Here is a 24439-nt window from a genome sequence, read left to right as displayed (position 1 = left end):
TGTCGTGATTTTAGCAATACTGAGTTACTTATTAACTCTGTAGTACAACGAACTACGAGCTTTAATGAGTTGATCTCTAAAAATAAAAACAGTTTCATAAGAGTAATTTTAATAGCAGAGTAATATTCATCCATACCTTTTAAATTTAGTTTTTTTTCATTACAGTTGTGTACTTTTTAATTTTGCATGTTGAAAAACTTTACGCGACATGGATGAAACTGATGCAGTGATTGGCATAATTTTGTTAATTACATCTATTTAGCTAATGACTTGTGACGTATGTTTTGCGTTTAACATTGAATTGAATTGAAGATTAAAAACATCAACGGTTTCAAGGATGAGTGCCAGTGTAATTAGAGGCCCAATCGAGATAACATCTTACTAATGCTTGGTGGTGTATTCGCGATATAAGAGATGGTTAATATTTCTAACAATTATGTACGGTGGTGACATTTATGTGAAATCAGGTTTCCCATTTAGAGGTCTGCTTATCTATTTTTAATAAAATAGATAAGCAGACCTGCAGAGACAAGCAGACTGAATTCATTAAAATTTGACACTTTATTCTACGTCATAGAAAAAAATATACAAAAGATGTCAAAAGAATAATTAGAATTTAGACTAATAAATAAAATCATAAAAAATCTAGTCCGAATTTATGATTTACTTGACGTCTAACGGTATTTTATTATTTTATTTGAAATCATTAAAATTAAACGCAAATAACTATTTCTAAAGTACATATTTACTGAATGAATCAACATTGGTGAGAACTGGTTAGATGACCCGGCGGGAAAACCTTGATCGGTGACGTTTTTAATGTCAATGGAAACCAAAACATTTGGTACATTCTGTTCTAGATTACGAATTGATGTGAAATATTATCACATTAAATGTGTGTGTGTGTATTATTTGTGTCAATAACTTGGCAATGAGAAGTTTATAACTGCCGTGATTTATGTCACGTAACGTCTGTAAGTATATCGATGCTGGATTAAGGAGAGGAAGAAAATTCTTGAGAAGAATGTTTCGGTTTTTCTCCATATCTTCACAAATAAGTTTATATACGATTTTTCTGTCTCGTTAGTCTAGTGGACTAGACGAAAGGTCGCAATATCGAGGTCGTTGATTTAAACTTCAAGGCAACCTGTTACGTTTTTCCGGTTTTCCGTCAAATATTCTCAGTAGTTATCCGGAGTCGTGAATCTTTACACCCCTTCGAAAAGCCCAAAAATCTATTGGTCCTGCAACTGAACTCTATCTGATCGTGTCGGATTATCCGCTCCGTATCCATCGGATTACGAGTGCGCGCTTGTGAAGCAACTGTAAGTACCATTAATACTTTTACTAAAAACACCCCGAAGGGAGCTTCAAGGTTTTAAATGGACCGGACAGCTCTTTTTTACAGTAATATTTGTAGGATTATAATTATTGATTCTTCGAAGATTATTATGGGTACTAGAATCACTGAATAATGAGTGTAACTGCCACACAGAGATATTACTCCTTAGTATTAAGCGTTCGAAAGTTTTCTAAGTCTATTTAATTTAAATATTTATTGTTCTCATTTGTGATATCTCTCTAGACTAAGGACTTTTTTGTTTTGAATATTAGTATATAGTTTTATTTATTTCTGAAAATATTTTTTGTGTGGCGCTAAAGGAAACCATAATAAGAAAACTTGCATAGTATGTCAAATGAACTTATGCCACGTATGTATCATCTAATCCACATTGAAGCAGCGTAGTGGAATCAGCACCAAGCCACAAAAGGACAGGCCTTAGCCCAACAGTGGGTAATTTACAGGTTGTTAATTTAGTTTTCTAAATACATCTTTTACTATTCCATCGTGAATAACTGAGTAGCTGAAGTTGACTGGCAGAGATAATTATGATAGTTTGGCATGGTGAATTGGTTATAAGTTGCCATTGCCATTATGCCTGCTCCTTGTATGTATTTGCTCGTCGTGTATAAAGTTTAAATAACAAAAAATAAAGCATATATTGTTTTTAAAAAATGTCTGTAAATACGGTTGCCTGTCGCTAACAAGTTAATCTTCATCATTGTGATATCTGATCATAGTTATCTTGGGTTATTTTCTCATTTTCCGTTATTTTCATGTCGAGTTTGCCTCACGTGTCTGAAATTGCATACTATTTTAACCACAGCTTTTAAGTATTATCAAAGGTTATAATCGTCAGTTCATATTTTCAAGGTATGGTAAATAATATATGTACAAATTATAGGATAGATAAATTCGCGAAAATATTACATAAAAGTCATGCATTCTATTAACCTGTTATCAATTTATCGGTTTTCTTTATTATCTAACACACTTTATCGTACTTAATGTAAAATAAAATATTATTAAGTGATTCATGGTATCACTGTTAATTTTACCAGAAATGGTTTATAAGTGAGCTTATAACTATAGTCTGGGAGTAAGAGATGCTATTATGTTTTTCTTTTTTTTTTTTAATAATAATAATAATTTTACAGAATTGCCAGTATTCCGTTTTCCCTCAAATGTAGTGTAATGCTTGCGCTAAGAGTGAGACGACAGGACATTACCATACCAGCAACTTTTACATCGCTAGGCGGTTTGTTAACCATTGCACTAATAGTAAGGTTTTTAATTATATACCAATCAATTTGTTACCTTTTTCGATAGTTGTTATACGAATAATAACTTAAAAGGTCAAGTAGCTGAAGTACCCATAGTAAAAAGCCACAAAAAATATATTTCGGCAAAATAAACATGCTTTCTTGCCATAAAATGAAATTAAATTTTAAACCTTTTTTATTCCCGCAAAAACGTTGTCAGACATTTTGATGACGACAAATTGGTAAAAACAACAGTCGTGTATGTACGACCGGCACTCATTTAACGTTAACAGCTGTAAATATTTGGTGTTTTTAGGAAAATAACACTGATAGACAAAAATGACCTTAATGAAAATTAAATTAATTTGAATGGGATATTTTGTATCTACGACTAGCCTGTTAATAATCTGCATTTTTAAAAAGTTACAGTCACCCTCAGTTTTCTTGCAACTGCAATGCACTTTTTTTTAAGTAAATATGGTTGATAATTGAATTTAATCAAGAAAAACAACTGACATTTGACTTTTATTCAGGATTTTCGGGAATAATTAGCTTCAGGTACATCTCTTTTGAGTTTCCAACAGTAATCACCCATGTTCGGACTCCACTCGCCTTGGTACCGTTTTTCCATCTTGCATATATCCTGATGGAATCGCTCGCCGTGTTCATCGCTAACGGCTCCCAAATTTTGAGGAAAAAAATCCAAATGAGAGTGTAAGAAGTATATCTTGAGCGACATATTGCATCCCATATTCTTGTGTGCTGATAAGAGGTTTTTAAATTAACATGGTTACTTTTATTACTAACAGTATTTAAAACGGGATATTTACCATGTTACTCGATTGTACCACGAGACACGAGACACGAGTACGAGAACAAGACATTCGTAGATAATGTCGAAATGTCGAGCTCCACCAAATAAAAATAAAAAACATGGTAAATATCCCGTTTTAAATACTATTGATAAGAGGTTGTTGACCAACTCTTCATAGTTTTCGGTCTTGCGGTTTCCAAGAAAATAATAATACTTTGCAACAAATTTCAGGGAGACGAGCAAACAATCAAACGTATATTTTAAAATAAAACGCCTGTAATTAAAATATAGCAGCGTATAAAATACATAATTAGATTGCTTCTAAAATAGTTCCTAGCTAATGAATTTTCTGCTTAAAATAACTGTCTAATATCAAACATTGCCGAGCAGGACAATATTAAGATAAGTTTTTCCCTTCCCCTGTCTCTTTCGTTTTCATTGGAGTACCGCAGGGGTAGGAGTAATGACAAAACGATCCCGTAGAAAATAGTTATCGGTTTTAGTGAGTAAGAATGCAACGGGAGACATTTGCCAAAGAACTAATTTTTCGTTATTTTTTCAGCAGTCAAAGTAAACCTGGAAAAGCAGCTTGCAAGCTAAGTTGAGTTACAACTTAACTTAGCTCGTTAGCTCTCCTTTTTCAAATCAAATCAAATCAAAATATAGTTTATTCAAGTAGGCTTTTACAAGCACTTTTGAATCGTCATTTAACAAACTATTTAAAGTAACTCTGTAAGCAGACACCGATTTCTTTACACGCTACCACTAACAAAGTAAATCGGGATTACCTCTTTAATGGCTACAGTTTCAGGAACCTCGTTTGTCTGATATCTTGGACTTGTTTGTTTTTAAATATTAATTGGGTACTTTTAGCGCTAAGTGATAAGTCGTCAAATACAATGTTAACGCTATAATACATTTGTCATGTTATTGAAATGTCGAAGATAGATAAAATGACTGTATCGATTTCAATAAAACTTGACAAGTCACTTTTTATCAAAAAAATCGGTTACTCATTGCCGATTGTAATCTTGTTAAGTAATTACCGGTAAATGTTCCAGTAACGGGCGAAGGTCTCCTCTGCGGTGTTAATTGTTTTTATTCGCCGGGATCTACGGGGTGAAAGATATCCCAGTGCCTGCCACAGATAATAATATCACCTGACATATGCAGGTTTTCTCATGTCATCTTTCAAGAGCTGGACATCGACAGATTTGAATCGGCAATATTCGATTAAATGTATTTTGCTTTTTTATCAAATTGAATATTTAGAGACAGAGATTACGTTACATACTTACATTGTAGTTATACTGTACTACCAGAAGTACAATTTTAAGGATCAGTAAATCGTTATTCATTGAGTCGTAGAATAAGCCACAATTATATATGAAATATGATTTAATAATTCTAACAGTTTTCTGAATATTTGATCTCAAGTTGAGGTCCAATGACATAATCCCTGTCTTACATAATTGTTATTTTCTGGTTAGAAATCATTACCTCTCATTAAGAATAGTAATTCACAATAAATGAAACATAATTGCGAGTACGTACATGTAACTTGTTTACTTGGTGGTAGGGCTTTGTGCAAGCCCGTCTGGGTAGGTACCATCAGTCATCAGATATTCTACCGCCAAATAACAGTACTCTGTAGTGTCGTGTTCCGGTTAGAAGGGTGAGTGAGCCAGTGTAATTACAGGCACAAGGGACATTACATCTTAGTTCCCAAGGTTGGTGGCGCATAGGTGATGTAAGGAATGGTTAATATTTCTTACAGCGCCTTTGTCTATGGGCGGTGGTGACCATTTACCATCAGGTGGCCCATATGCTCGTCCGTCAACCAATGCCATAAAAAAAAAACACTTAAATTATAATACATAACTTGTGGGTAATCTTTAAAAATAATTAAAAGCTTTAAAAATTTTACCTTTATTATGTTTTTTTTTAATTTATTATACCCTCCATCCTCTCTGGCATTGGTGAAATGATCGGTGCACTATTGTCACAAGTTAAAGCCATTGAAGCTGAAAATGATTTTTTTAGACTTACATATCGCACTCCCTAGAACAATGCGTCAATTGTTTGCAAAATATACTGACATAGAGTTATGGTTGCGGTTTAGTATTAGGCTGCAGGAGGGGGGGGGGGGTTTATATTTTATTCTCTAGTCAAAGGTACAATTCTAAGCTTTGTAGTTCCATTATTTAAGGTATAAATAAAACAATTTAATATTAGTTTTAAAATTATTATTTAATTACATATTTAATTCCGAGGACCCAATGTTCTTCAATATGTAGACCTGAAACAAAAAAACCATACTAAAAATTGTTTGGAACAATTTATGAGGTTGTATTGTGTTTATTATGTTATAGGGATAGCTTACCTTCATTATACTTCCTTTTCCCAAATCTTCTTTCATCGATTTGGACAATCTTCCCCGGTCCACCGATCTTACCGAAGAAAGTTTGATTCTGTAACTGGTATATTATTACAGCTTCTCTTCAATAATTATACCAGTCACGTAATAAAACAGTACGAAAACACGTGAACGTTTTTTTATGATTTCAAATCATGTTCAGCTCGGCTAACATTCTTTCCTCGGCCCTTTATAATAAATGAATGAGCCAACAGTATTAATTGTAATATAACTAACATACATGGCTTTTATATGGAAGCGGCACATTATTGTTTTTGGTACCAGGTTGTTTTCCTCGACAATATCGTTTGTTTGCGAGTATCAAGCTTGCGGATCACTTTAGTCAAATTGCACATATTTTCAAACCAATTCAACATAGTGATCGTTTCACATTTTCACGCTACGTCTAAAGTTGCGACTTGTCGATGGCTGTGAATCACTACACTGTAAAATAGACATACTGTGACATAAATACCACGTTCGTACGAAGTCCGGGATATTAGCAGAAGTTAGTCGAGTAGGCGCAAAATCGGTATCCAGTATATAAAAGCAAGTGAGATGTCATGAAAGCAAAAAAGTCGTAAAATTAAACCACAAGAAATAAAACGAAGCACACATTCACGCGAATCAGAGAGAAACAACGGAATAAAAATTGAATAACAACAGAACAACTTCTTGACGTTTGACACATTCATTAAGTGTGTTGACACCTCACAAGCTTTCTTTTATGTTGCGTCCTTGTCGAACTTAAACGAAATATATCACTTATCCTGCTCTTACAGTGATATTACAATCTACTTGACATATTTCCGCGTCTATAGGTTATGATAGTTTCTCCTAATTTTCTCGAAAATGGTACAGTTTCGCATGTCGCGAGTGGTATTGTTGTAATCAGGGACCAAACCTCCAACATATACAACACTTTGTTTCCCCAAAATCGTGGAGATTAATTCTAAACCTAACCCTTTTATGAATATTGTTTGGATATTGATTAGGAGATTAACGTAATAATTTAGACTAAAATATTAGTAAATATCATAATACAACAAATTAAACAATTAAAAAATATTTTTTAATGCCATATTTTATAGTATTCTCACCTAAGTTCAATTCAATTCAATTCTTAGTTCAATGGCTTTTAGTTGTGCCGACAGGATACACCTAAGTTGATCTTAATGTATTCTGATGTCATAATATAACTTATCTAATAAACGAACGACATAACAGTTATTAGTCATTGCTAAATTTCGACGGTACAATAATAAAATAAGGCGATTCTTTGAAACGATGTCGCCAAAATCTTATCGGTCCCGATAAACGGCGCGATCAACGCCATATTGCGTTCAGTTTACACGGCTTTCGAGACGCGGACGCACCATTTGTGTTATTTAAATTTCAGTTCAGACATATAATAATATCAAAATGGGTTGTGGTGAATTCTTGGTAAAATACATATTGTTCTTCGCGAACCTATTCTTTGCGGTGAGTACAAAAATGTATATTGTTTAAAAGCGAATATCATACTTTGATGTATCAACGATATAGCTACACCTAACTATGTGTAAAATAAATTGTTATATAATATCATTATTTATAACATAATACATACATATATATACAAGAAGGTTTAGAAATTAGTATAAAATCGCTAGTGTTAGTCTGTATAAGATCTGTCTATATGAGATTTGATTAAAAAAATATTATAATAACATACCCTATTTTTATACCGACTTAGTTTTGCATTTTAAATAACTTACAAAAAATAATACTTATTACTTATACATCAGGTTTCAGAAATATGCTTAACTTTATAAATTACTAAGCAAATAAATTAAATTCAGGTAACCATAGGTCTTATATTAGATTAAAGACATATTTTATATCGTTCATACTAAAGAAAATTATTGCTCGTGTTTCATCATTTCCTAGTAGGCGGTGGCGTAGGCATAGATGCACTTACAAATTTTTAATACTAAATTTATTTATAAAATCGATGGCGGACGGGCAAATGTTCCACTTGATGGTAAGTGGTCACCATTGTCCATAGACATTGGCACCTAAGAAATTTTAACCACTACTTTCGTCCACCTATGGAAACTAATCTTGTGCCTGAATTAACACGGCCTCACTCACTCTAAAAGCCGGAACACTAGAATATTAATTATCATTGCTTTCGTCATAGAATATATGATGACTGGGTTACCCAGACGGACTTGCACAACTCCCGACACCAAGTAAATAGAATAAACTGTTCTCCATAATAAGTTTTAACTCAAAGTGTCAGTGAGTCAGTGTATCTAATTACAAAACCACACATTATTGCCAGCTTTTTGACTTTATATAAATAAGGGATTGATAATATTTGTTTGTTTTAAGTGATTATAGTTTACACCTTAATATAGTGGATTAAGATTTCTACTAACAACGTAGATACTGTGTTCTGTATTCAAAAAGTAACAACGATACGTACAAAATCAAACAATCTAGCGCTCAATATTAAACTATTATTGTAAATACGTTTATCATCAAAATTTTTAAGCGCAATAACGGAAATTTACGTGTAATAATATTTTATCGAAGTTGAAAGCGAAACAATAGTTTTTGCACGATGAAAATATTATGTTTATACGTTTAATGTTATTATGTAATACACAAAAAGCACTTACCGGTCATAAAAATTGTACATTGATAATTAGATTCAATCCCACCTAAATAGTATTTTAGTTGCTCCGTGAAAATACGAATAATTGTTTTTTTTTAACTGGAAATATATTTGCAGGTAGCTTTTAAATGTAAATCTAAATTTTATCTCGTTATTGGCAAGTATTATCCGCCATTTTGAAAAACTTAATGTTAATGACGTATCGTTTCAATCGAAACTTCTATTCGTTGCTAATTTCGTTGAAAAGTTGGCATTAATGAAAATCCTTTTTATCTATGACGCTGACTGCTTTGTGGAGTAAGCTTCAAACCTTCTCCGCAAAAAGGTGAACAGCCCAGCAGTGGGATATTTAAAGACTAGATCTTGCTCTGAATGATCGAAAATTGTTTTAAAAACTGGATTTATGTTTTTAATTTCATGTTAACCAATCATTTTGTAAACTAAGTACGTCTCCATTTTTATTTACTAATATATACCTTCATAATAAAATCAGATTAACTTTGATTTAATTATAAATAACTCAAAATATTTGTTCATTTGATTCATTCTCCACGCTATTGCATTTGCTATTTAAAAGAATCTGGCTACTATAAATCAGCAAAGCATCATGGCTGCTACAAGTTAAATACGAAATAAATCAATAATGTGTTATTTCCTATTAATTCATACGCGAGCTGCACCTCCGCACCTCACTGATAACCTGATAAGATAAGCGTAGATATAACGATATTCCACAGCACTAAGATAAGCTGTATTTGAATTTGTATAACCTTTTTGGACATTAAACTTATTAATGAACGTTTTCATAGCTCATTGTTTCGCAAAACCCATGAAACACAAGTTTGCTCCCCATGAAACAAAGGAATAAAGACACCGATAATTGTATTAGGTGTTAGTTTTCTTTTTTTTTTTTTAATCTTAAATATGATCATGCCACCCTCATTGGCACATACAGTCTTTTTACATCATATATAATTATATACGCCTAATAGCTAATAATACATTTATTACTACTAATAAGTTTATACAACATTATTGCCTCCTCCCATTGAGGAAAAGCCAAAATGCTGTTATATTTTCCAACCTCATATAAATTGATTCCTTTTTCAAATTTCATAAGTGACCTTTCAACTGCGTTCCGGACACACTCCACTATGACATGATAAGCGTCTTCTACTTACTTAAGGTGTTAGTTTACGCTGTTACCACTTACACAACCATAGACATTTGTACTGGAAGGAATATTAATCATTCCTCATATTAGCAATGCACCATAAATCTTAGAAACGAAGTTATCTCCCTTGTGGCTGTAGTTACATTGACTCACACATCCTTAAAAATAATACAACAATACTAAGCATTGCTGTAGTAAGTACCCTCCCATCATATATTTTATCTTTAAGCTGTATCCACCCAGACGGCCTTGAACAAAACCCTAACACCAAGCAGATAGTATATGTATGTAATTAATCTTTAATTTTTCCGCTAAGTTATTTTAGCTCTAAGCTATACAAACGAAGATGAAATAAGTCCACTAATCCTCAGGTAACTTAACTGAAGATTACCCTGCGACGCGACTACCAGGGTGCCATTATATATACAAGCTGTGATTACGTTTAAATAGACTGTCGAAGCCCTATCCTCCACTCCCTCAAAATGGAGAAATTCACTGACGCCAACATACCATCCGACCAAACCAAAACCCTATATCTGGCCCATACGCAGGAGGAAAAGATACTCCTGATGGACCAGGGATACGGAAAAGGTGAAGGGTCAAGCGTCATGACTATCCACGAATCTCAGGGACAGACCTACGGCGACGTTATCATAGTCCAGTCGAAGAAAGTGAGGCTCCGTATACACGAAAGTGTTCCTCACGCAGTTGTGGCAATCACTAGACACACTAACACCTGTGTCTATTACACGGACGATGGTAGCGACGCTATCGGCTGATTCATCGGCCGAGCGGCAGGTGTTTCAGAAAAGACCATCCTAGAGCACAGCCTCAAGAAATCCATACATAAACGCGACATCAGAGTCGCCGAGGCTGTACTCTCTCTGATCGAGCACGGAGGATTGCAGTAATTAGGATTAAAAAAAAACGACTATATACAGTATTTTTATACATTCTATATTATCATATATTATTTATTATGGATTATTTATATATTATTTTAAATTGAAAAAAAAATGTCAGTGTGGGCCACGTCTTCCAAGAAGACGACAAGATCGAAGTCCAGCGAAGATCTGCTGATGTTCAGTAAAATATAAAATAATGCCAAAATTTATAATATAAAATGTAAAAAAAGGCATAGGCATAAAAAAAAGACTGTCGAAGCTAAGAACGCGAAGAAAAAAATAAAAAAAGTACACGTACATTAGTAAAGTTGTATAACGTTTGTTGAATGTCAAGCATAGTTGTCACGCACACCAAGACTATAAACTTAACTCGTTTGTTTTAGTTATTTTGTACTGTAACACTATCTAGACATAAAACGAATTTAAGCTCGTAGTTTCTAGCTCCCTAAATTGCTTTCAAGTGAACTAAATGTGTCAATTTTAAATTAATATATTATTCAAATGAGGGCTGACCGCTTTCAGCGGTTTTTTCCCACGGCCAATTGTTTACAGTTTCGTATTTTAAGTGACGTTCAAACGATTCAGTTATGATTTCGTAAGAATTTTTAAAGTGTTGTTCAAGTGTGTACGACTGGTATGAGAGTTCTCATATAATTCACGTAAGCAAATACTTTTTTCAAAATGAAAATAACACTGAAATCATAATTTGATTCTGCACGCCACTCGACCAAGTAAATCCATGGCGAGGCAATGGGATTTCCCATCAAACACACGCAAGGGTTATAAGTAGCAAATATATATTTTATATAAAATTATATCGTAAGTCTGGCTGAGACTTGAGCGTTCTAACATCAATATCTACCAGTTCTATTCCAATAAGAAATTGGTTTTAGGGCTTTATGCAATGTAGTCCCCCCTGGGTAGGTTACTCATTAGTCATATATTTTGCCGCCTAGCAGCAACTCTTAGTATTGTTGTGTTTCGACTTAAAGAGTGATTGAGCCGTGTAATGTCGGTGGCGCATTAGTAGTATAAGGAATCGTTATATTTTTTTACGGCGCTAATGTCTATGGGCAGAGGTGATTCCTTCATGCACTTAAAAATAGAAAAAAAAAACATTAGATTCGGTTAATATAATCTGTAGAGCCTCATACACAGTTAATAAAGAGCGGTACAGTTATAATAAAATATATATAAAAGTATTATACGAGCCTATACGAAAATTAAAAAGTGAATATTATTGAAACACATTCGATCGATCGATCGGAGTAACTTCTCTTCACTTACGCATCATTATTTTAAAAATAATAGGTAGTTTAAAAAAATGCTAATTATTCGCTATTTCTAGGTGGCTTATAAGCCGTCTTGTAATTGATAGTTAATAATAGCAATAGATTCATTAACTTAAACCGTATCAAAATATTTTTATTACTTTTGTCAAATTATATTCGAATAAACGTTTTAGACGTGAGATGCTTGGTGGTAGGGTTTGTGCAAATGTCTGGACGGCACCCAATCGTCACATACTCAACTACCAAACAGCGTTTAAAAGGTGAATGAGCCTGTGGCGCATCAGAATGGTTAACATTTTTACATGGGCAATTTCTGTGCCTACCTGATATCAGGTAGCCCATTTGTCAATCTATCTACTAATGTGAAATAAATAATAAAAATATTACCGGTTATTAAAAACATTACTTTCTTTTCAGCTAGCTGGTATAGCGCTTATAGGACTAGGTGTCGCCGTTGAGCTGCAAGTGTCAGAGGTGACCGAGATATTTGAGGACTCGCAAATATTCCAGCTAACACCGATCGGAGCCATCGTCGTAGGATGCATCGTGTTCATTGTTGCATTCTTCGGATGCTGCGGTGCCATTAGAGAGAGCAATTGTATGCTCGTCACTGTAAGTTACTTTACTTTTTTTTATTAAAGTTAAATGCATGTTTTAAGGAAACTAGTAATAATCTTGCTTTGCCCTCGAATTAAGCGTCAAGCGTGCTTACTCTCTCCTAACGCAAGCTTACGACGTACGTAAGAAAATCAATATATATTTTTTCCAAGATTTTTCGAATCGCCATTTTAAAAAAAATAATTATAAAAGCTACCACCGGTTCGGAACACAAATTTGAATGAGAAGTCATTAGTTAACCTTTACAGTGCTGCGCTATAGAAACTTAAGCATATAATTGTAATAACTTTACTAAGCTCGAACCTGTTAAAGATTGACAAAGTTTCAAATATGCACGAATTTTAATTTTTAAACCAAACTTATGGATTAGGACTTGTCCAAACTACTTCGTGGCCATTAGTAATAAAGGCCATTTTTTGTCGCTGAAATATGGAAAGGTATGCGCAAACGGTGGACCCCTAGTGGAGTTTTTCCGTATTTAAGTGCCAGTGGACCTCTTAGGCAACACTTAATTTCACAGCACATACACCCATTTTATAAAGTAATTAATTTGTTTTACAGTACGCTATATTTATGATCGTTCTTATGATCTTGAAAATAACGCTGGCTACGTTGATATTTGTGAAACAAGACGAACTTTTGAATGACATTCCGCGCTGGTTGACGGAAGGTTTCTCCAGGGATCCAGTAGCATTCCAGAGCATCGAAAGATCAGTAAGTCCATTTTACTTTATAATTGTTTGAACCAAAATAAAAATTCAGTTTTACTAAAGTTATCGTACCGTATCATAATAATTGTATCAACATATGTATATCAATCAGTGAGATCACTTATCTATTATGACCACAAACGGCTAATTCACTTCTTAAATTATCTTTGATGACGAATACCCCAAAAGAATGTACTGCTGGAAAGACTGCCGACCCGACTTGTTAGGTCCCTGCACAACATTATTAGTTATTTTACCGCTAAGCTTACCAGTTACCTTCCTTTTTTAAATAAATATGTAATATAATTTTATCTGTTTACAGTTCAAGTGCTGCGGTCCTATGGGCCCTGCCTCCTACCTCTCTCTCACACTGCCGGAGTCCTGCTGTGCCAGTACACCTTGCACCGTTGTCAACGCCTACTCTGGTTGCAATACCATTGTCCAAGACTTCTTCCAGACCTTTGGATTGGCCATTGGGGTTGTAGCCATCATCGTCGTGGCTATTGAGGTGAGTTGACGTTTATGCGTCACTTATAAGCAGTTACGTAAGAAGAAAATGTAATAGACTGCGTTTTTTATCTTTACTTGCTGGTTTTGTTATTTTCAAATTTTAATCTTCGATAGATGTATAACTTATTCAACGATTATTTTGTAATCGATCGGTTTATTTTTATGAAATACCAATAAATTCTATACTAAGAAAAACTCTTTGATAGTTTGCAGTATAACTAGTAGATGTTTTAAAAAAACTGACGTATAACTAAAATGTATTTATAAAATATATAATAATATAAAAAATATTCCAAGAATACAAATTTCGATTGAAAAAAATCCTAAATTATATTAAAAGATGAACAGCTTTATTGTGTAGTAAATAGAACTTGTTTTGTTTTATGTTATGATTTTATTTATCTCCTTTACAATCTTTCCTATAATCTACATTGATATAAAAATAAAGGTTACGTTGTTGGGTGATAATTTATCATAAATATAATTTACATTCAAAAATATTTTATAATTTAATCAGATAGCTTTTTAAGTCGATAGGATATTATGAAGCATTATGTATAATATCAAGAGCCGAAATGACCCAGTGGTTAGAACGCGTGCATCTTAACCGATGATTTCGGGTTCAAACCCAGGCAGGCACCACTTAATTTTCATGTGCTTAATTTGTGTTCATAATTCATCTTGTACTCGGCGGTGAAGAAAAACATCGTGAGGAAACCTGCATGTGTCTAATTTCAATGAAATTCTGCCACATGTGTATTCCACCAACCCGCATTAGAGCAGCGTGGTGGAATATGCTCCAGACCTTCTCCTCAAAGGAAGAGGAGGCCTTAGCCCAGCAGTGGGAAATTTACAGGCTGCTAATGTAAAAAAATGTAATATCATACAGTTATCATATTTTTTGTATGAAACATTTATTAACATCAAAATAATTTACATTGAGAACTTAATAGCTACTGTAGAAATCATAACCGCGTGGAATGGTGGCAAGAATGATCGCCTTTCCCCGGAAAATCGCAGTTCCGATACTCTCGACGAAAACTGAAAGAGATTAAATATATCATGCCATGTATATGACAGATGTAAATGTTCAGTTCTGTCTGTCCTTTGTGTTCCTGTGAATCGCATAATTCATCTGTTTACATATCCAGATAACAGACACATTTAAGCCGTAATAAGGTCACAACCAGAACGACAGAGCTCCTTTCGAATTTATAGTATTAGTATGAATATTGGAGGTTTGGTGAGGCCAGTTAGCTCATGACCACGACGGGTGTATCTCTCTCGAAACGTCGGTCAAGATGATGAACTATGTATGATAATAATACAATGCTAAACAGCATTCACATTATTTCTGTGTTCTGGTGTAAAGGGACAATGAACTGCTGTAATTACATGCACAAGAGACAAAACACTGTACTTGGTGGTAGGGCTTTGTGCAAGCCCGTCTGGGTAGGTACCACACTCTACCAAACATCGGTACTCAGTATCACTACTCCGGTTTGAGTGATTGAGTCAGTGTAACTCCAGGCACAAGGGACAAAACATCTTAGTTGCATGTGCTTGGTGGCGTATTAGCGATGTAAGGAATGTTTAATTACGGCGTCATTGTCTATGGACAATGGTGCCCATGGACCAGTGACCTACCATCAACAAAAAATAACAATTATACCCTTGTTTGTCGTTGCATTGATGGTGTAATGGATCGACAATATTACATTGCTAAAGCCTCTAAGCGAAGGTGACACTTTTCCATCAGATGGGATATTTATAGGAATATATTTTCGATTCGTAACCATTATATCTATTGATTAATATGTAGTACATAATTGTATATAAAAATGTATTAATTTCTGTTTTTATTGTTTCAGTTGATCGCAGTCGTGTTCGGCCTTTGTCTCGCAAACCACGCCCGCAACAAGAGCAGGCGCACGCATTACTAAGCTCAAATACTTAACACACTATCGTTAGATTAAGTTTAATGAGAATCGTCGTATTAATGTCGCATGTTAACAATTACTTTACGTAATATAATTCCGTCTACAATGTATTACATTAATTTCTTAATAACTAACAAAAGTTCAATCGAATTTTTCAAAATAATAAATGCGTCAGATTCACACTATAAGACATAATTCGTATTACTTTTGGCTTTGAACTTTTTATTATTTTGATAGCGGATTCGGATAATGTCATCTGTAAAGCCTTTACGGTTCTAAAGATTCAGCCCTGTGATAGACAGTCAGACAATCATAGATTTTGTAATAGAAAAAAAAAGTCTCTAAAAGTGTCATTTATTAGAATTTGTTGGAAAAGTTAAATAACACTTTCCGTCAATTCGTTTCTTTATTTAAGATTATATATATACAGTATCACCTTGTATGATAAGTAGTGATATATACATAGCTGTACTAAGGTATACTATCCTATATATACTAGGTATTATAACGTAAAGAAGAGCGCTAGTAATGACAGTTATATACTTATGATATATTGAGATGGGATAGAAAAACGAAGACGTGTTCAATGTACTGATACGGTAATTAGTCAAGACGTAACTGACTGAGCGAGCGAATCAGATGCCAAATCTCTGCAGGTTTAAATGCGTTAGGGTTGCTTGTACCTTGAAATACAGGGTAGTTACTACGTTTTAAAATAAAGTCTCTTTATTTTGATTTTTTTAGTTACATCTCAATTTACCAAGACATGTTGGAATTAAAGGAATAGGATTAATTAAGTATAAAAAAAATATGTTCAAATCACGTTTTGACTGACAAAAACTTATTAAAACTGATGATTTTGCGTCTCTAAAATACTTAGTACTAGCATTGTATAAAACTTACAATTTGTAATTAGGATAACCTAGGGCGCACGCCGACTTAAAATATAATTAACATAAGTGATAAATGTTTATAATAAACAATAAAAACAATGATAGTTTTTCAATTAAATCCTTCAATCATTACCTATTCATTTTATCTCTGTGCATTTGGTAACTTGGACTTACATACCAATTTAAGAATTTGCACTAAAATTGGCCTACTCTCAATGATATACTCGTATTTCAATTGAAAAATCAATTATTATATTGTGATTTGTTTGTTTGCATGTCATGAAATTTAAATATTGCAACACACACACACATAAATAAAATAGCAATATAATGTTTAACAAAGAATTGCTATTTCATATATCAGGGGTCGCCTATCGGTCGTAGGTTGCCCGCATCTAATCCAGTCAGTCATGGCAATGAAAAAAAAAAGTATAAGTTTAATATACTATATTAATTATTTAAGAAATATGTTAGTCAGACGTTGTGTACTTTTTCAATCGCCATTCCTCACGTTATTTCCTTGCCACGCAGTAGTTGGTAGTTTGTTAGATCCTATGCGATCTGTGTCGGAAACATATTTTGCGTTTTATCAGATTAGCCAACTCTGCTATATAAAATATTACATCACCTTGAGCTTTGATATTTCAAATGAAAATAATTATAAGCTGATACAGAGTAATAAAGTAATACATTTAGTTTGAGCTACTTAGGAGCTTTGCCCAATAATTCAACAATTTTGGTCGAACCGAGTCGAGTCGAGTCGAGTAAGCTTCAGGGATCAACTGCTCGGGGGACAAATTATTTTATAAATAAATAAATATTGGACAAGATCACATACATTACTCTGATCCCAATGTAAGTAGCTAAAGCACTTGTGTTATAGAAAATCAGAAGTAACGATGGTACCAAATACACCCAGACCCAAGACAACATAGAAAACTAATGAACTTTTTCTACATCGACTCGGCCGGGAATCGAACCCGGGACTTCGAAATGGCGTACCCATGAAAACTGGTGTACACACTACTCGACCACGGAGGTCGTCAATTCTTTTTTTTCGCACTTCTGTAGGTACTCGTCGTTCAATTTACATAAACTCACTAAGTTGTAGTCTTTGCGTATAGTTTACTAATAATCATTTAAATTAATACTTACAAGTTATAAAGATCGGATTATTCTTACATTTTACTCATAATGAATGACATAAGGAAAGTCGTTTAACTTAGTGCCTAAGTGGTTACCTTGAAAAAAAGCTTCCTGTTTAAAAAACACTGCTATTTTTTAATTTTGGATATTTTTTTAAATGCACTTTATTAATCTAATACTTTACATAGTAAACTATAAGAAGTTAAATTTATTTGTAATAAATGGACACGAGTTCCAACCTTTTTATCCGTTCATATGTTCTTGCTTTAAGAATTAGTAAACTGAAGTGGCAGACGGATTGTCACGTATGGGGACTGTGGATGTGGGTGTGATATCAAGTACTGAGGACACCTAAAGCATACGAGTCCTACATTCGAGACCGTGGAACGCCAATTACAGAAGATGATGCAGAATTGAGCCAGGTAAATTACCTGAAGAAGGTCGCCTTCTTTGTCTTCTATATCCAGTCTGGTCCGGCAGAACCGAACCGGGAGATTCGGCGTACCCTTGGAGAGGCCTATGTAAATTACGGATGGGTGAAAAATATATGTATATTATATCTTATTGACAAATATAAATATGTATATATATAACAAAAACTGTTTTAAATTCAAAAATATCGTTCTTCTATATGAGACAAAGCACTTTATCTTTGCTTATCTAATAGAATTGTCTATTGCGCATGCGTTCATATCAGGTGATAGGGAATTCAAATCCAAGAGCACAGACACACACATGAATTGAAACACTTAAAATAACAACCGATAAGCGCGTTGACTCATCGCGTGCGTTAGTAAGGTATAGTATAGTAACATAATTAGCAATTCCCGTGAGATACAAAAAAATAAATCTTCGAAATCATGTTTTAAAATCTTATCAATAGCGATAGCTAACTTATTCATTAACCCAAATGTCAGTTCACACAGACACCGAAAGGGGGACGCACATTTTTTTTTACATTTATTAATAATAAGTGAAAAGATATTTCGATATGAGCATGATAGGATGTGTTGGTTCTTTGGGTAAAAATATTTTGCTCCTCTCAAATCTTTTCTTTGTGGTGAGTAAAGATATATCAATACAACCGTGCGCTAACTCCTTGCGTATTATTATACGGTTCCTTTAATTAACTTATAATTCAGTGTAAGTAATTGTGTAGGGTTCATTAAAATGCACAAGTATATGCACGTATAATATACACAGGTGCAATCTTACAAGCTCCGACGCCTGACTCCTCTCAGGTCATGTAGCGTTGCCGCCCCATTAATCTATCCAATTAATATTATTATTAAAAAGAGTTATTATTTTGAATGGGTCGAGTTCTAATCGACGCTTATGTTGGTGTATTATTCTCTCCGATAGTACCGTGAATGTATCAAATATGTTTAATACATTCCTCAATGCAAGGTCTATCTATAACCAAAACAATATTACAATCTGATTAGCAGTTCATGAGATTAGCGTGGCTAACCTTACAAATATAAATAACCTTTATAATGTTAATACTAAAAAAAATACTTCAGCAATTAGATTATTCTTAGAGAGTTGTGCATATGTGCATGAAAATAATAATTACATAGATACATTACAAACAAGTATATACAAATATATATGTATTCATTTAAATACATTTTATTTTCTATTCGTATGTTTTAAGTAAATGCATAAAAACAGGAAAAACTTGTAATTAATTCTATGTAATTTGATACTAAATCAGAAATTGTGATAAAATTGATACTCACACGCGTATTGATCGTGAACGAATATTATATTAATTAAATGTTTTGAATTACGATTAAAAATATTTACTAAAATGTATGTAAATTATCATTATCACGCTGTCATTCCATGGGTACCAAATTAAATATTTATAATACAACAATTAATTCCCGGTATGCGTTGCGATTTCGCTTATTTAATTTTTGACACAACTTATTATATTTTGATAACCATGCCAGATCTCAACGCCAGAGATCAACTTAATTCGTCTATACCCTGTTCAAGTTAGCTTGATCTCTTTGACAGACGGGCTAGTGATGGGAAACAGAAAATATAACATATATAACAGCCAACGGAACGATGGAATGCTTAATGCGAATTAGAATTCAATTTTTTTTTACCTTATTTTTCTAAAATGAGTTATAACAGCTAAAGAGACCCCACCCACTAGCTAAAAAAAACCCCAACCAAAAGTAGCCCCGTTCGTAACAATAACTTAACAATGATCTTTAATAATGATTTTTTGTTATCGATATTTGTAACAGTTACTGCCTGTTATTCGTATCTCTACCGTCCGACCGATGTAACATTGTACAAGCGTCTATTATTTTCAGTGTTTCTATTTAAATTTTACTTTGAAGCAATAAAAAGTCTTAAAATTTCCGGATAACGCTCGAATCTTTAGAGACTTTTGTATAAGTATTTTTTTTATATTTTTACAATTTTTAAAATCATTATATTAAGAAAATAATATGTTCGTCATTGCTAAGTTATGTCGGTTAGAAAAAAATACATCTGTCAAAAAGATCAAGCTATCTTGTACAGGATATAGTTAACTAGCCAGCTGGTTTATAAAACCGTAGGCCCTAACATCCTTGGTTTAAATATTCTAGTCATACAAATAAAAAATATTGGATTCTAGTAGTAAACAGTGTTTCAATCCTGTGTCTAAAAATCCATCATAAATCCAACTATTTCCGGTCATGTCAGATTTGCCTTCCTATCGGATTACTTTCGAAAGAATCCTACATGACGTTGGCGAAATAATCTGTGCCCTGTCGGCACATCTAAAAGCCATTAAACAAAAGAATGTCCACACTCATGTTTTTAAGTACGCAATTGTTTACTGTAGGTACAATGGTTGATCCCCCTTAAAAAAGGCCGAAATCGATCAGGACGAAACCTTCGAAATTCAGCCAGGATATTTATTACTCACTTTTTTTTTTGTTTCTTTCTGGACTTTTCCAAATTTAAAATTATATTTCTGCTTTTTAAATACAATTTGAAAAATTTCTTCGCGATCTAAGACGATGCAGAACTGTTGTTTATTTTTTGAAGAATTGAAAACCTATTGGCAAAAAGCAATGTTTTTAGTATAAATAGTTATCACTAGGGTTAGTGATAATCTGGAATAGTGATAGGATTAGTGATAACAGGATTTTCAAGGAATCGTTAAAGTCACTGGCAAAAAACATCACTTATTTATTTACTTATTATATACACACAAGTAGCTTATTTACTGATCTCTTTTATTTAATAAAAGTTAATTTGCAGTTAGCTTTACAGATAATATTATCTTAAAATATTACGAATCAAAGTATTTTAACCAAATTTCCAGCTAGCTGGAGTAGCTCTGATAGGTTTGGGAGTGGCGACGGAACTACCGGTTCTCTGGGTATCAGACCTCTTCGATGATTCACAAATAATTCAGCTGGCACCCATCGTGGCGATCGTTGCCGGATGTGTCGTCTTCACGATAAGCTTCTTTGGATGCTGTGGGGTCATCAAGGAGAGCCAGTGCATGCTTGTTATTGTAAGTTATTAAAAAATTCTAACGAACACTAGTAAGCTATTGTTGTACACGTTATTGCTAAATGATACGTTACTGCAATAATAAACCCTTTGATTAGCATATTTTTTAATTCCTAATCAACAAAACTATTGATACAAAAAATATTTGATCCAATGCAAACATTAAATTTACAAAATTTACAATTTTACAGAAGGTTTTTTTATTAGAATATTATTATGCTTCAAAATCGTTATAATGGCATTAATTATAATAAAAAATATGCCTTTGCTTAGGCATATTTTATATTATACTATATAGTTAAAATTAGGCGAAACGATTAATAGATAAAGTAAAAAAGCATGTTAATATTAACTTTAACATCGTAAATACACGACGATACTTTATGCAAAGTAATAGAGAACCACGAATAAATAGAAATTCTAAATGGAAGTATAATATAATATTTTAAATATATGTCTCACTTTATATGAAATCTACTATGTTTATATGTTAATATATTTACTTTTGAGCCGAGATGGTCCAGTGGTTAGAGCACGTATATGTTAACAGATGATTGCGGGTTCAAACAAGGCAATGCAAGCTCCACTGAATTTTCATGTGCTTAATTTAAATTATAATTCATATCGTGCTCAGCGGTGAAGAAAAACATCGTGAGGAATGTGTCTAATTGATAGATAAACGCCAATCCTCCTCACAGGAGAGGAGGGCTTAGCCCAGCAGTGGGTTTACAGGTTGTTACTCTATATTAACTTTTATTAAGACACTGCATTTCCTTAAGATTTTGAATAAAATTGTAATAAAGTTTATTTTTTTTTACAGTACGCCTTCTTTATGATACTTCTAGCGGTATTAAAAGTAACACTCTGTACATTGATTATTATCAAGCATGATGATTTCTTTGATGGCCTCTCTCGACTACTCACAGAATCGTTTATCGATGATCCATTGGATTTCCAGAATATCGAGAGAATAGTAAGTCATGTATACATTAAAATATCTTGTGAAATATAACATAGGCTAGGATGCCAGTACCTGGTCTATTTTTCGTAATGACTATGTTATTATACACTGTATATTGTCGTAGATCAACCATGTAATTGTTCATCAGTATTTTTGTGGGATCAAATATATTATTATTGTTATATAGTTTTGAAAATTATTTTATATTAAACATTAATAATATATAATTTAATTAAATATATAAAAATACTGATAGCAAAAACAAAAGACAAATGAGTTGTTTATCTAATAGGTGTAACATATTTTAATTAAAAAGATAATTTAATCAGAATGGAAATGATTAGCTCTTTTTTACAAAATGTTTATTATTCCATATAAATTCCGAACCTAACTTAAAACTGAAAATTAGCGATATTTCACAATTAGCCTATTTTTAAGGTAGCCCAAGCGACGACCTGTCCTTCTTGCTTTGCACGTATGGACATATACTCCACAAATATGATCACACATCATAGGTACAGAGCCGTCTCAAGCTGTGCTGTGGCCCTTGGGCACCCATGAATTTGGGGTCCTTTTGCTAGATATTTTTTGGTTTAATTTGGTGAATTGTTGATTCTTCGGGGTCCTCTCAGGATGGGGACCCTGGGCACGTGCCCCATGTGCCCTATGGTAAAGACGGTAATGCATAGGTGGGAGTTTTTAGATAATTATAGTATTGTTCAAGAATGGATTTCATTTGTGAAATTTAAATATTATTAAAATTGAAGAGTGTGCCATTGCATCATCCAACTTAATTTCTCCTCGCCTAAAATCATTAATTTTTAACCGTCCATTCTAAGGTTTTTGATGTATTTGCAGTTCGTATGTTGCGGCCCCTTGGGCCCTGTCTCTTACCTCAACGCTACCTTACCAGATTCGTGCTGCTTTCGACCAGTCTGCACTATACTCAATGCTTACAAAGGATGCAATAAAGTCATAGAGAATTTTTTCTACGCCGTTGGCTTAGCGACGATTATTATCTCCGCTATCGTAGCTGCCTTTGAGGTAAGAACAAAAGTATTTATTTGAAATCTTTTCGAATTATCAATACCCATGGATAAGGAGATAATCTATTGTCATAATTTAATTATGAGGACGTAAATATTTAAGGTTATACTACTATTTAATTGAACTTTTTTGTTACATGGTAGAATACAAACTTTTGTATATAATATAATTGAAGGAGCATATAATATGTAACCCTAATATTGTTTAATTTTAAGAATATGTATTCAGTGTGTATCTTTTTATGGAAACTCCTAAATTAAACAAAAAAATATAACATTTTTTAAATTTTGTATATCAATTTGGTTAAATATATTTCTTGCAACAAGCGTCGTTACAGTATTTATTGAATGCTTAGATTTACATTGATCGATAGATTGAAAGATAAATTGATTGAATGAAATATCTATCATATCATATGTTGTATTTTATAATAATGCTAATAGAAACAGATAATTTATTACTTTTGAAGGAGGTTTTCGCTTATTATTTTTGTTATAAGAATTCTTATTTTTAACACAGACGCGAAATTTCACGTTTATTCAAAAGATTTTTTAGGAATTTTGAAACCTATGCAGGTTTTATTTTGATTTCATATCATTGTAAACTGCAAGTCACTCATCTACATTTGACGCCAAAATGATAAAACCTCTTTTAGATGATTTTTTTAATATGAAATAGTATACATTAGTTCAGTAAGAATTGAAGTATGTCGAAAACAATTACTTTAATTTTGGTTACCTTTTTCATTTTTTTTATACAGTCGTAGTACCGCTCTCTAAAATTATGTCTTTGTTAAATCAAGAATCTTATCGGCTAATCGGCTGGTGCTCTTCAAAATGAGACTAACCGATTTTTTATATGCAGACAAAAATCGACTTACGCTATTAATATATAAGATTACGTATTAGATATGGTCTAACCGGCTGAAAGTACATCAATCATCCATTATTCGATCAACCGATTTAACGCAAAATAACACAACATTTATCTTTGTATGTTTAACTCTTATTCTAACCTTAAGAACCTGGAACGGATGGTTAGCTATAAATTAAATTGAACAACTTTCTTTGTTTTCAGTTCTTAGCGGCCGTAATAAGCTGTTGTGTCGCCAACTATATCCGCATCAAAGGCAGACAAAGACTTTATTAAATTCAGCTTGTGAACATCGGTATCTATCGCATAGAACGTTGGACGAATAAACTAGAGCAGTAAGCTC

At 33.1% G+C, this 24439-nt stretch overlaps 2 protein-coding genes across 2 annotated transcripts; both read left to right on the top strand.

Moving 5' to 3' along the window:
- The first annotated feature begins 7157 nt into the window (after positions 1–7157).
- Positions 7158–16637, top strand: LOC113396529 (23 kDa integral membrane protein-like). Its single transcript, XM_026634504.2, has 5 exons — positions 7158–7316; positions 12285–12479; positions 13047–13199; positions 13518–13703; positions 15577–16637. The coding sequence occupies exons 1-5, from the start codon at positions 7257–7259 to the stop codon at positions 15646–15648; spliced, it is 666 nt and encodes a 221-aa protein (XP_026490289.1). The 5' UTR covers positions 7158–7256; the 3' UTR covers positions 15649–16637.
- A 1954-nt stretch (positions 16638–18591) lies between these two features.
- LOC113396528 (23 kDa integral membrane protein-like) lies at positions 18592–24439 on the top strand. The gene is made up of 5 exons (XM_026634503.2): positions 18592–18744; positions 21022–21216; positions 22036–22188; positions 23035–23220; positions 24301–24439. Exons 1-5 carry the CDS (start codon positions 18676–18678, stop codon positions 24370–24372), a joined length of 675 nt encoding a protein of 224 aa, XP_026490288.2. The 5' UTR covers positions 18592–18675; the 3' UTR covers positions 24373–24439.

The sequence above is a fragment of the Vanessa tameamea genome, chromosome 15, assembly GCF_037043105.1.
Source record: "Vanessa tameamea isolate UH-Manoa-2023 chromosome 15, ilVanTame1 primary haplotype, whole genome shotgun sequence".
NCBI classification, from domain to species: domain Eukaryota; kingdom Metazoa; phylum Arthropoda; class Insecta; order Lepidoptera; family Nymphalidae; genus Vanessa; species Vanessa tameamea.
This window is presented reverse-complemented; position numbering and strand designations above follow the sequence as displayed.

What these genes read in the sequence shown, in the direction of transcription:
- LOC113396529 (XM_026634504.2), top strand. Translation starts at nt 7,257, where the DNA reads ATGGGTTGTGGTGAATTCTTGGTAAAATACATATTGTTCTTCGCGAAC. An exon ending in GCAATTGTATGCTCGTCACT is followed by an intron (nt 12,480 to 13,046) that starts GTAAGTTACTTT and finishes TTTGTTTTACAG; the next exon opens with TACGCTATATTTATGATCGT. An exon ending in TCATCGTCGTGGCTATTGAG is followed by an intron (nt 13,704 to 15,576) that starts GTGAGTTGACGT and finishes TTATTGTTTCAG; the next exon opens with TTGATCGCAGTCGTGTTCGG.
- LOC113396528 (XM_026634503.2), top strand. Translation starts at nt 18,676, where the DNA reads ATGAGCATGATAGGATGTGTTGGTTCTTTGGGTAAAAATATTTTGCTC. An exon ending in TCCAGAATATCGAGAGAATA is followed by an intron (nt 22,189 to 23,034) that starts GTAAGTCATGTA and finishes ATGTATTTGCAG; the next exon opens with TTCGTATGTTGCGGCCCCTT. An exon ending in CTATCGTAGCTGCCTTTGAG is followed by an intron (nt 23,221 to 24,300) that starts GTAAGAACAAAA and finishes CTTTGTTTTCAG; the next exon opens with TTCTTAGCGGCCGTAATAAG.